We start from the raw sequence: 12019 nt of genomic DNA on the forward strand, positions 1-12019 counted from the left end.
TGTGTCATTAATTCTCAAATATTATAGGAGAGTGTCATACTGTGAGTAAGAATAATTTTTAAAAATAAATATTATATTAGTAAAATTACAATTTGAGAGGACATGGACTTAATTATTGCATAATTCTAAAAACCTCAAGGGAAGAGTATCATCTATACAAATGTTTGGGGAGAGTGTCATTTGGATAAATCTCAGTGAAGGGCGACAAGATTTACCCAAGTGGTCGAGTTATAAGTTTATTACAGTCTTATGCTTTGTTTGTTTTGACATTAATATTTTTTTGGAAAATGAATCATTTCTCAAATATTATTTCTATAAAATTATTTCATTTTCCTATATTTAGTAACGACCTTAAAATGAATTGGAAAACTATCTTGACTTTTTTTATTTAGTTTCACATGAAAAATAGTTGTTTTCTTTATTTAGCTTTGTGTGAAATATAGTTATTTTCCAGAAAAATATTAACAGAAAATAACTCTATCTCATGCTAAGTTAAAAAAAGGAAGTTAATAAATAGTTTTTTTGTTTACCATTTTTTTTTTGTATTACCAAACACAGTAAATTGCTAAAAAAAATGAAAAAAAAAAAAAAAAAAAAGAGAGAGAGAGAGAGAGTTTATCTTCACATAAGGTTGGAGCGGTACTTCATTCTTTTTCTTTTTTTTTTATGAACAAAAAATTTTATTCACAAGACAAACAGAACTACAAGAGAAAACAAGAGCCTCTTCCTTAATGATAAGCTCAAGACAGGAAGGGCCTTCATTCTTGACCCTTGCATTCGTTAGCACGCATAACATCATTGGACAAGGTGCCGTTCTTGGTCTTCGCAATTTGCATCTTTTGAGCTGCAAATGCAATCCTGGAATATTTGATTGTCAAAAGCATTGAGAACCAATCAAGCTAGGCACATTAATTTCTAGAAACCACTTGTATGCAAAAGTCCATGAACATAAGTTACATAAGAGCAAAAGTCCATGAACATAAGTTACATAAGAGCATTTTCAGAGGGGAAAAAAAACCGTGTTTACTTTCACACAAGCTTTGCCAATTACTATAGCACCACCGCCAAGGCTAATAATATATTAAAGCCAGAGTGACCATAACTATGCGGCTTGAAACAATCAATCCCCTTTGTTTCAACACTTTGAAAGATTGAAATTCAATCCCATTTGACATATTAGCCAATCTAGAAACGCGACAATGTAATAAAAGTATTGCATTTGACCAAAAGGAAAATAACAAAAGTCAAACACAATTTTTTTTTTTTTTTTGCTGATGTAAAACACAATGTTATAGTATAAATAGGTAGTATTGGTTGCATAATCTATGTACAGAAGTGTTGTAGTTTGTCATAAATTTTATTGCTTATATGCTTAAAATGTCTAAGTGCAAGCAATTTGCCTATTGTATTGTTTTATTCCTATACCTGGTACGCTGCTCTCTTTATTGTTATGACTTATGACAGCTTACTTATTTTCATGCAAGTTAGTTTGATTTTTGTGCTAATCTCTAGTCAACTTAAGTTATTGGCTCACGTATACATATACATAAGCCAATTAGAGTTTATTTGTATGTTGTTTTGGCCAACGGGTCAAAATGTGAGTGTTTATAACAGTTGGTTGGCATCACCTGGATTGCAATTTCAAAGTACTTCATTACTTTCAAAAGTATATGTTGGTTTTTACTCAAAACAGAAGATATATAAATACTTTCAAAAGCTCACCAACTAGTGTCTTAGCTTCATGATTGATGATGGATGTTGAGAGTCTTGACTTGAGACAAGTACAACTTATAATGTTATTGCTTCGCAAGAAAAAGGGAGAAAGAGAGAGAGAGAGAGAGAAACTATTAATGTTCTTGACATCTTGTGACTTTATATGACTTCATAATTTCAATGATTCCATCATAATCCATTTGAGCTCTGGACTTGATCATGGTTCAGTTTTTGCTTTTCAGTGTTATTACTAGACAGTTTTATGAACTTCAATCTTTGAATTTTCTACAAGAATTTTTTTTTTAATGATCAATATTAGTTCATGTACTTTTCTGAACAAAAATTTTGGTCAAAACTCTAATACTTAAATCATGGATTTTGTTGCTAATTATGTAACAATTACATATTGATCAGATTGGATCAAGCATGGCTGCTCGCACCACTCCTGATGATGATGTGTTGGAATGGGTAAAAAAAGATAATCGTCGTTTCCTGCATGCTGATATCAGAGTTGGTGATCTTAATAGCACCATTAAGTATGTTATTTCTGGGCATAATTGTGTATGCATTCAAATTTTAAGGCTTTTTTCTTTATATTCAAATTATTAAAATATATCCTTAATTGACAGGTTTTACACTGAGTCTCTTGGGATGAAGCTGCTGAGCCAAAAAGACTTCCCAGAGCAAAAATACTCGAAAGCAATTGTTGGGTTTGGCCCTCAGGACACTCATTTTGTCCTGGAATTGACATATAGTATGACTAATTCAAACTTTCCTGCTGATAGCCTGATACTTTTTCTTTTTTTTTTAATTACTAGTTAGATATATTTTGATTATTCATAGATGAACCATAACATAATTGATATTAAGGTATAGTTTGAATGTTCCAATAAAATCGAACGGTTTTATCACTTTTTCTAAGCCTAAAAATTAGCTAATCATCATAATGAATAAAGTCATTAAGAAATATTAGAGTTATACTGATATTTGATGCTTTGCTTATTTTTCTTTTCCAATCCAATGACTGTGACCTTGTCATACTAGTTTCATACTTTCATTTGTAGACTAATCAAACATTAAGTAGAAATACTTTCCCTAATTTCTAATGCCTTCAAATTTATTTCAATTTACAGTCTATGGAGTAGACAAATTTGATATTGGGACTGGCTTTGGACATTTTGGAATTGCAAGTCAAGATGTGAGCATCATTTTGATTTAAGTATGAATAACTTTACAGTTTTCATTATCTAAAACCATAATTAACCTTTTAATTCTCAGATCTATACTGTGGTTGAAAACATTCGAGCAAAGGGTGGAGTCATCACCCGTGAACCAGGGCCAATTGCTGAAGGGGGTTCGACCATCTTTGCCTTTGTGCAGGATCCTAATGGCTATAGTTTTGAGCTCCTTCAAAGGCCCCCAACTCCTGAACCACTTTGTCAAATATTGCTTAATGTCCTTGATCTTGATCGTGCTATTGAGTTTTATGAAAAGGTAAATTAATACTAATTTTGTTAATTAACCTGGTGTATTCATAATGCTCATGTGTATTGACTTCTTAGAACTCATAAGCATAAAAAAAAATGCTAATATTAATCTAGGACTGGAAATTTTAGTTTAAAAGATAGTATCGACATTTAAACATTTTGATAGTGAGACTCTGAGAGACTCAAGGGCTTGACAACTGAGAACATTCACATAAACATCACGGAAAGGGATATGGAAGATTTGAACGTAAAAACACATTTTGCAAGCTTCATTCACTTCAGTTTCTACTGATAAGGCATAGCCAAAAGAAACTACTTATGTATTTTAACTATGAGGGTTGTAATCTATAATGATGTTCATTAATTTACTCAGATTGCATCCAAAGAAGCTTTGATTAAGCAATTTAGCTATGCTGTGAATCATGCTTTATGAAGAGCTCCTAAATGTTTATGTTTTAGATCGGTAACATTATATATGTCTGGAACATACATTTATATCACAATATTTTCGTAGGATTTACCAAATGCTCAACTATAACTTTAAAATTTACATTTTCAAAACAAGCACTTTGAAATAGTTGTTTTTCAAAAACACGTTTTCAAACTGCTAATCCAAACAAACACTATGGAAATGGAAGGTTTCAGTCTTGCTGAATTTCCCAAAACAAAACCATTTGAGTATTAACCATAGAGATAAAAAGTCTTTCAGATTGTTTAAATTCATTTTAATTAAGAACCATAGAGAATTTTGTTAATTTTCAATTCATTTCCGTTTGCCCTGACATGTCACTAGCACATCAAAGCTATAGGTTTTTGCACTAAACCAGAAATATTATTATCTTTCAATATCATATCTTATCTAATAATATCTGAATGCTGATTTCATTTGGCTCCAAATCATTACAGGCATTAGGCATGAACCTTCTGCTGAAGTATGACAACCCGCAAGAACAGGTGAATTTTCACCTAAACCTAGTGCAGCCGTGTTACTCTTGTAGTACATTTCACCAACAAATATTTAACCATAAGCTACACAATATAAACAACACAATAATCATTTCTTGAAGCACACAATAATGCAATCTTTTTTACTGCACATGTTGTACAGTTTTCTATGGCTATGGTGGGTTATGGATCAAATTTAACTCAGACAACTGTTTTGGAACTGAGATATGATTATAATGTAACCGAGTATACCAAAGGAGACGGATATGCACAGGTAAGCTGTATAGGATTTTCTCTTTTAGCTTTATCTTTTGCTCATTGATATACCAGTTTTTGACAAGAATGAGACCTCTCTAGGTTGCTATTGGTACTGATGATGTGTACAAGAGTGCTGCTGCTGTTAAACTTGTTACCAAAGAACTTGGAGGACAAATAATCCTACCACCGGTTTCAATTCCCACAACCAACACCAAAATCACCTCATTTGTTGATCCAGATGGCTGGAAGACGGTGAGTCCTGAACTCTTCTACAACCTGTTCTTTTTTTTTACAATATCCATATAGAGTAAAAGGTAGTGCTGCTTTACACAGTTTGTCTTGGGTTTGAATTTCTAGGAATAAACTTATTGAATACCTCAGAACAGTTTTCAGAACACATATTTGGAAGAAATCACTCAGAATTGAAGTGGGTTAATCCATGCATTTCAAATGTTGCACAAGATATATTTTCATAATATGATGATAATTTTTTTTATAAGTAATATGACGATCATTTTGTTTGGTTTAGATGATGAATTTTAGCTGGTTTGCCTATTAACATCTACAAAGTAATGATCAATGCATCTTGATATTTTCTAGCTACCTAGCTCACCAATATGTCCCCTTGCTATTAATATTTTCAGGATTTGGTGGACAATGAAGATTACCTCAAACAACTGCAGAAGAAAGAGTGATAAGGGTGTTGCTTATGCCTTTCCAATTGAATGAGGAGTCCTGCCTTTGGACCTGTATCTAGCGTGCTTATTCATTTGTATGTTCATTTTTTTTTTTTTTTTTTTTTTGTTACCTTGTTTTGTGGGTTTGTATGTTTCCATATTACTTAAAACATCATCTAAGCAAGCTACTATTGTAAGTTTGCCAATGAAAAATAAGAAAGATGGATTTGTATGACTATAGAAACATACAAGCTAGAGTTCTATAAACTTGAGCCTGTAGCACAATTGCAACTTTGCGGGAATACAAACTATGAACAAGCTATCCAGTATTAATACAGTTGATATCCGAGTTCAAGATGTAATCTTCCAATCATGTCCCACTGCATGCTTGCAAAGCTGCTCCCTTAAGTTGAATTTACCATAGCATACTTCTAGTTTGCACCAGGTAATTTCACTCTTAGTACTTCTGTCAACAACTTCTTGAATCCATTCTTGGTGCATCCTATGTGAGATATAGTTTGCAATTCAGAACAGAGTGCCAAAACTTTAAATGGATGCAAGTGCTTAAGAATCTCAGAGTCTCGATCATAATCCTGGAAACATGGAATATGGAATTAAAATAAGAAAAAATAAAAGCAATGAGTTGTTCAGTCGTTGTCATCATTAATTAAATATACATATCCTCCATGATTCATGGTTTTGCATTTTCTTCAGTTCACAATTATAATGAAGACAATTCACTAGGAAAGGTACCCTCTAATTGAAAAAGTATAGCAAGCACCCTTCATCACTTGAAGGGTCCACATGCTACCTGCTAATGGAAAATGAACATAACAATTGTGTGTCATGAGCATATGCCTTCAAGAATGATACCAAAAATACCTGATTTTTAACCAAAAACAAATTAAGGGAAGAGAGAGAAACAGGATTTTACAAATATACCTAAACCACCTACCAGTATTATGATTCCGATATCTAGTTACCTTTTCTGTTACTACAACAATTGGCTTGGAATCAAACTTGTCCTCAAGTTCTTCAAGTCTCCTTCTGATCATGTCAACATCCTATATTAAATTACAAAAGGGCATCAAGAACTTACCACATACAAGTAGCCTCTGAATTAATGTTCAAGCAAGAAAGAAGAGGGAAAAAAAAGTTGGGCTGGAAGAGGGGAGCGTGGGGGTTTGGAACAACTGATACAATCATTTTATACAGTATTCACTACATGATATTTAAATGTGTTTTAATTGGCAGTTTGGAATAAGATTGTACAGAAAGCTAGAATAGTGATAGACAAAACACACAATTTTTTATTTACTTACACAGTAAGTATAGTTAAGGTGTGGTAGAAGCATCACGGTCTCTAGCAAAACTACAAAAGAATAACGGTAGACTTGACAAGAACATAAGTCACAGCAGAGATGAAGATAACTGTACCCTGGCTTGAAAGACATGATGGTCACTGAAGTCAAGTCGATCAACATAAGATGCTCCTATCTGCAGCAAGGTATCTCCCATTTAGACATAAAGGCAAAGATATAGAAGTAAGGAGACACAAGAGGAAAAAGCAGAGAGCAGAAATGATGCCACATGATCTGTCTCAGGACAAGAAGATGACATGTATGAAGCTTCTCAGCATCTACAAGAAGCCGTTTTCAAAACAAATGAAAGAAAGGTTACCTTCTCCATTGCAGTCACAAAAGCATTTGCAGAACCAATGGCAGACACACATAATATGACGGTGTTACTCAAAGCTCCCAGAGGTAGTTTGGAATTAATATTTGCCACTTCAAAAAAGTGTGAGGGAGTCATTATAGTGAAGAAAATTGGAAGAGATTCTTTAACTTCTCGTATCATATGCTCTATCTCTTTGAGATTTTGTTCTGAAACCTGTGTGATTTCCAAGCATAAATTTTACTTCAATGTCATTATCTATTGCATGCAATAACACACAAGCACACAGTAATAACTACCTAAATACATGCTGATCAAAATAAGCAATGTCCATTGAAGCAAAATTACTTGAAAAGGGAAACTGAAAAAGGTCAGTCATGTTGCATACCAGGTCTGCATTATGGATGACAGCAACATCTGCCCGTTTCAGTGCAGTCAAAGGCTCCCTTAAAGGTCCAAGTGGGAGTAATTTGCAGTTACCCCACAGCGTTAACCCATTGACCATTACTATCTCTAGATCGCGCTGCAAGCTCCAGTGCTATCTTCCATATCAATAATATATGCTATCAGTATAACAACTCACTGAGTAAAAATATGGGTGTTTCAAGACTTCATCATTAAAATCAAGATAGTAATCAGCATCAGCAAATCAAAATATAGGTTGGGAAAATGCATATGCTCTGAAGGGTGGACAGAACATGCTTCTGGGTCATCATATAGAGAAACAAAATTATAGAAAATGATGTGGATGGTTATACCAAAATATCAGATAAACAGTACATGCTAAAGAAAAATGTGGGACAGCACATTTACAAATATAGATAAAGACTGCATTCCAACAATGGAAAGCCGATACAGAGGATAATATAATACCTGCATTCCATCATCTAGAATTACAGCACCAATTTTTTCTAAATTAAGATGACTTTCCACTTTCTGGTCAAGGCAAGGACTCTGATTGGATGTACTAAAACGAGGATCAAAGTAACCATATCTTTCAAAATAAGAAGCAGCAACAGCTGCCCGATTTGCACCAACACCGATCTTTGCAGGTCTCCCAAAGAGATGCCTCTCAAGCATTCTAGCTTCATCCCCACCAGCATAACCCTGCCAGAGAAATTGATTTCATATGGAAAGATCAATCTATTTGCTATTTTTCCCAGAGTTCTGGATAAGAAAAAACATTTATTAGAAGAGAAATTCCTGTAGAAGAGGGGTCATCCTACTTAAACTAGTCATGCAGTTTCCATGGACTTGAGGATATAATTGCCAAGTGCTTGTTAAAATATCAACGGACTCCTACAAGCATTAGGGAATGTTTCACAGGCAGTATTTTGGGGCCCAAAATGGATATTGAGCATTTATACATGTGAGTCCCACATTAAAAACAGTCCATATCCGTGCTGTCCCTGTAACAACTTGAAGGTGATACCATCCCACAGCATTGTCCAATTACAAGACAGGTTTTCTTATGAGAGACAACAAGCAAGGTCATGGTGTTATTTTTATCTCATTAAATGCTAAAGCATCAAAAAGCTGATGAACAGAATAATTTGGGTTGCCAATACGTTGAAATAATTCCTATTTCATCAAGTTAGAAGACTTTGGAGTGTCCTATGTACTTTTGAAACAGTCTATTACTCCATTGTCACAATGATTACTTCATCTTTTTACCCTCCTTTGTGGTGATTTGGTCATTACAGTGATGTGCCACACTGTGATCCCAACATCAACCTGTTTCTATGTATTTTTGAATGCAGTCTATAACAAAGTGGACCAGTTCACTTTGCACTAGATGTACAAACGAGCACTAAAATCAAAAAGTAGACATTGTCACAAACATCATGGACCACTTTTGAAACTTCCTAAGTCATCTCACTCCCCCCAACCTCGTTCTCTCTTGGTGGGTGCATGCACGTGCGTTTCTTTTCAGAACTTTTTACTCATTTGTTATTTGTCATTTCTCACATGATATAGACTCATCATCAGTAACTTTATTATCTGGTTCTCAACATACCCAAAAAAAAAAAACCAGGACTTATTCTACTCAATATCATTTTGTCACACAGAAATTCAACTTAGCCTCACAAAATACAGAAATTTGGAGGAAAATTTCTCTAACCCACAATGTGGCAATTGAAATGACCATGCAGGTCTGATTTTAATCACATGACCAATTTAGATAACTTAATAGGTCCTACCCAAATTTCAAAACAGAGAAAAAAAAAAAAAACAATGAAAGATGGAAAATTTAAAAAAACCCATCATGCCCAAATTTCAAAACAGAGAAAAGGCAATTAAAGATGGAAAATTTATAAACACCCATCATACCCAAATTTCAAAACAGAGAAAAAAGCCATGAAACATGGAAAATTTATAAACACCCATCATACCCAAATTTCAAAACAGAGAAGAAGAAAAAAACAATGAAAGATGGGAAATTTATAAACACCCATCATACCCAAATTTCAAAACAGAGAAGGAAAAAAAAAAAAAAGCAATGAAAGATGGAAAATTTATAAACACCCACATACCCAAATTTCAAAACAGAGAAAAAAAATAATAGAATGGTATTTGTAGCGTACCCTAGTGAGAATGAGAGGTGGGATTCCAGAGTCAGCTAAGAAGCGAGCAATGAACTCGACCATTGGTGTCTTCCCATTGCCACCCCACGTCAAATTGCCTACACTTATCACCGGCACCGCCAAGCGGTGGCTGCGGAGGAGGCGGAAGCGGTAGAGAGAGTGGCGGAGGGAGAGAGCGAGTGCGTAGAGAGAGGAAGCGAAGGAGAGGACTGGGATTATCACACAGCGTTTTAGAGGTGAGAGCTTTGCGCGGTTCTCTGCGTACGCGATCTCCTTCACCACCGCTCTCACTTTCTCCATTCCCAAGCCTCTACTACACTACTTCTACTACCACTACTACTACTACTAAAACAAGCGGAGCAAGTGTTGAGGTGTACATATGCCACACAGGCACACATCACTGTGATATGGGGTCCACAGACTCTTTACATACATACTTAATACGGTGGGCTCACACTTACTTTACTTACAATTTATCATATGATCAAATTATAAAAAAAATTTATAATTAAATTTGTGATTCTATCATTAAATAAATAAATAAACTTAGCTAAAAAATCAAAAAAAGAGTCCAGGTTTTTTTTTTTTTTTTTTATCGGTTTTGTTGAACTAATTTAGGGTTCAATTCCTTATTAAACTAGTTGGTCTAATCCCATTATTAAAATCACAATATCACATAAATATAGTTACATACATATACAGATATCCTTGTTTATATAAAAAATTAATTAGTGTCTTGAATATAACTTTATCTTGTGTTTATCTATCAAATAAATTAGCCATTTTTTAAGACAACATCTCAACATATCTTTTTTTTTTATTTTATGGTTGGATAGTTATAACCATAAGGAGGATTGATTCTATATTTAAATTTCTTTATTAACTTAGCAGTAAATTTCTTTATTAAAATCTTACCAAATCATACTTTCTTTAAATAGTTTCTTATAAAAAAAATCTATTAATTATTACTATAATTATTAAATTTTATATTTATTCAAGAAAATAAATTATAGAAGAAAGTAAAGAAACTAATATTTGTTGAATTTTTGTGTGCATTGCATGGATTACCAACTAGTTGAAATAACATTAAACCCATTCAAGTAGATATCTCGATATCGAGAATTAAAAAAATAAAAGAAAATTTTTTTATACCAATATTACTATTAAGTGATCTTTTACAAATGCAGTATTGTTTTTTATTTATTAAAATATACTTTCAACTTTTGTAGTTTGGAATTGTTTTAATTTTAACTTTTTACGCTATAATATTTTCATTTTGACCATTTATGTTTGATTTTTGTTTTCATATTGGCTCTATCATCCATTTCCAATAGTAATCTAATTGTACATAACATGTTTTTTCTTCTTACAACCATAGTTGTCAATATCGTACAATATGTATCGAATTGTATCGAGTGAAAAAAGTATTCTATTGTAGATACATAGTGAACATGCTCATGAATCATAAGATACAAAAATGTGTATCCTATGGATCATATTGTACAATATATAGTTACATGAGTTTAAACTGGATTTTTTTATTTATTCATAGTTTATTTGTTTGTTTGTTTTCCTCCACAAAATTTGGACAATACACTTAATACTTCACTTTTATAGTTACAAATTTCTTTTTTTATACTATGAACAAGATATTAAATGAAAATATAATTATTTTTTATTATTTTTATTATCCTAAGTCTAAGAAGCTATAATTCCAATAAGAGATTTTTAGAAGAAGTATATTAAAAAAAAAAAAAAAAAAAAAAAGATGGTAAATATTGTTGATGATGGGGAAGGAAATATTAATAAAGAAATAATTTTTCAAGATAATGAACATGATAATAACATTGACTTAGATAGAATTTGTAGGGACTGGGTTCGAGCACTTCTTCTGTTGGATGAGTGGTCTCAAGCCCAACTAACCCAATACAATAAATTTGTAGAGAATGAGTTTAAGAACTAGTTATTAGTTTGAATTACAACAACTAGACACGATTATGTATGGATTGAATAATAAGGATATAGACTAAAGCATGAAACTTTGTCCTCGGGTGCTTCGTTCGAGAAACTTAGTGTTCTTTTTTTTCCTTCGGTACTAAGTTACAGAGGTTTCCTAAATCCTGCAAATTGCTACTGTCTTCTCCTTTTCTTTTTTCTTTTGCCTCTTTTTCGATCCCCCATCCTTGGAGGATCTCTCACATTATATATTTCTTTCCAGTCGATCTTGGCCCTCCATTTGTTGATCATGCAGGTCATTACTCGAGTGCTCGTCCCATCAGCCACCTTCCCAAACCCTCTATGAGTTACGGCAACCAAGACCGCATTGTTTAGGGGTCATTTCCTCATTAATGCAGTCAGAACGTTAGTTGGGTGTATTAAATGCGGAGGTGACAGTTTCTCCTTGAATTGTTCCTACACCATACTCCCATGGGTGTCCTACTGTACTTATCCTTTTTCTAGGAGTGCTCTAAGAGGCTGCCTTTGCCGGCATGCCGTTCTTTCCTCCTGGGGTTTGGGATGCCGAGAACAGGATCGTCCTCGGCAACGTTTCTAGGCTATTTGGGCTTTCTTTGTTCGTCCTCGGTCATTTCTCCATCCTCGGCGTGGGCCTTAGGTTTAGTATAAAGTGGGCCGGGGTTGCCAAATTCTTTGGCCCCACTGAATTGATTAGGCAAGATGA

The 12019-nt window shown here is 33.6% G+C and overlaps 2 protein-coding genes across 5 annotated transcripts; one reads left to right on the top strand and one right to left on the bottom strand.

The window, feature by feature from the left end:
* Positions 1–1340: 1340 nt before the first annotated feature.
* On the top strand, positions 1341–5417 carry LOC126694570 (lactoylglutathione lyase GLX1-like). Of its 2 annotated transcripts, none has more exons than XM_050390918.1 (9): positions 1341–1428; positions 2128–2249; positions 2343–2467; positions 2847–2911; positions 2992–3207; positions 4107–4154; positions 4309–4419; positions 4503–4655; positions 5048–5417. In XM_050390918.1, the coding sequence occupies exons 1-9, from the start codon at positions 1369–1371 to the stop codon at positions 5096–5098; spliced, it is 951 nt and encodes a 316-aa protein (XP_050246875.1). In that variant the 5' UTR covers positions 1341–1368; the 3' UTR covers positions 5099–5417. The 2 variants fall into 2 exon arrangements, with proteins under 2 accessions (XP_050246875.1, XP_050246876.1); XM_050390919.1 differs by lacking the exon at positions 1341–1428 and adding an exon at positions 1914–1935.
* Positions 5287–9686, bottom strand: LOC126694567 (probable tetraacyldisaccharide 4'-kinase, mitochondrial). 3 transcript variants are annotated; one of them, XM_050390917.1, is made up of 8 exons: positions 9340–9686; positions 7628–7861; positions 7143–7292; positions 6761–6970; positions 6518–6577; positions 6064–6144; positions 5834–5891; positions 5526–5673 (listed from the first exon to the last, which is right to left on the bottom strand). In XM_050390917.1, the coding sequence occupies exons 1-7, from the start codon at positions 9637–9639 to the stop codon at positions 5868–5870; spliced, it is 1059 nt and encodes a 352-aa protein (XP_050246874.1). In that variant the 5' UTR covers positions 9640–9686; the 3' UTR covers positions 5526–5673; positions 5834–5867. The 3 variants fall into 3 exon arrangements, 2 of the variants coding, with proteins under 2 accessions (XP_050246873.1, XP_050246874.1); XM_050390916.1 differs by lacking the exon at positions 5834–5891 and having other exon boundaries at positions 5287–5673; positions 9340–9685; XR_007645808.1 differs by lacking the exon at positions 5834–5891 and having other exon boundaries at positions 5604–5673; positions 6403–6577; positions 9340–9685.
* Positions 9687–12019: the final 2333 nt, after the last annotated feature.

Source organism: Quercus robur, chromosome 8 (genome assembly GCF_932294415.1).
Source record: "Quercus robur chromosome 8, dhQueRobu3.1, whole genome shotgun sequence".
NCBI lineage: Eukaryota > Viridiplantae > Streptophyta > Magnoliopsida > Fagales > Fagaceae > Quercus > Quercus robur.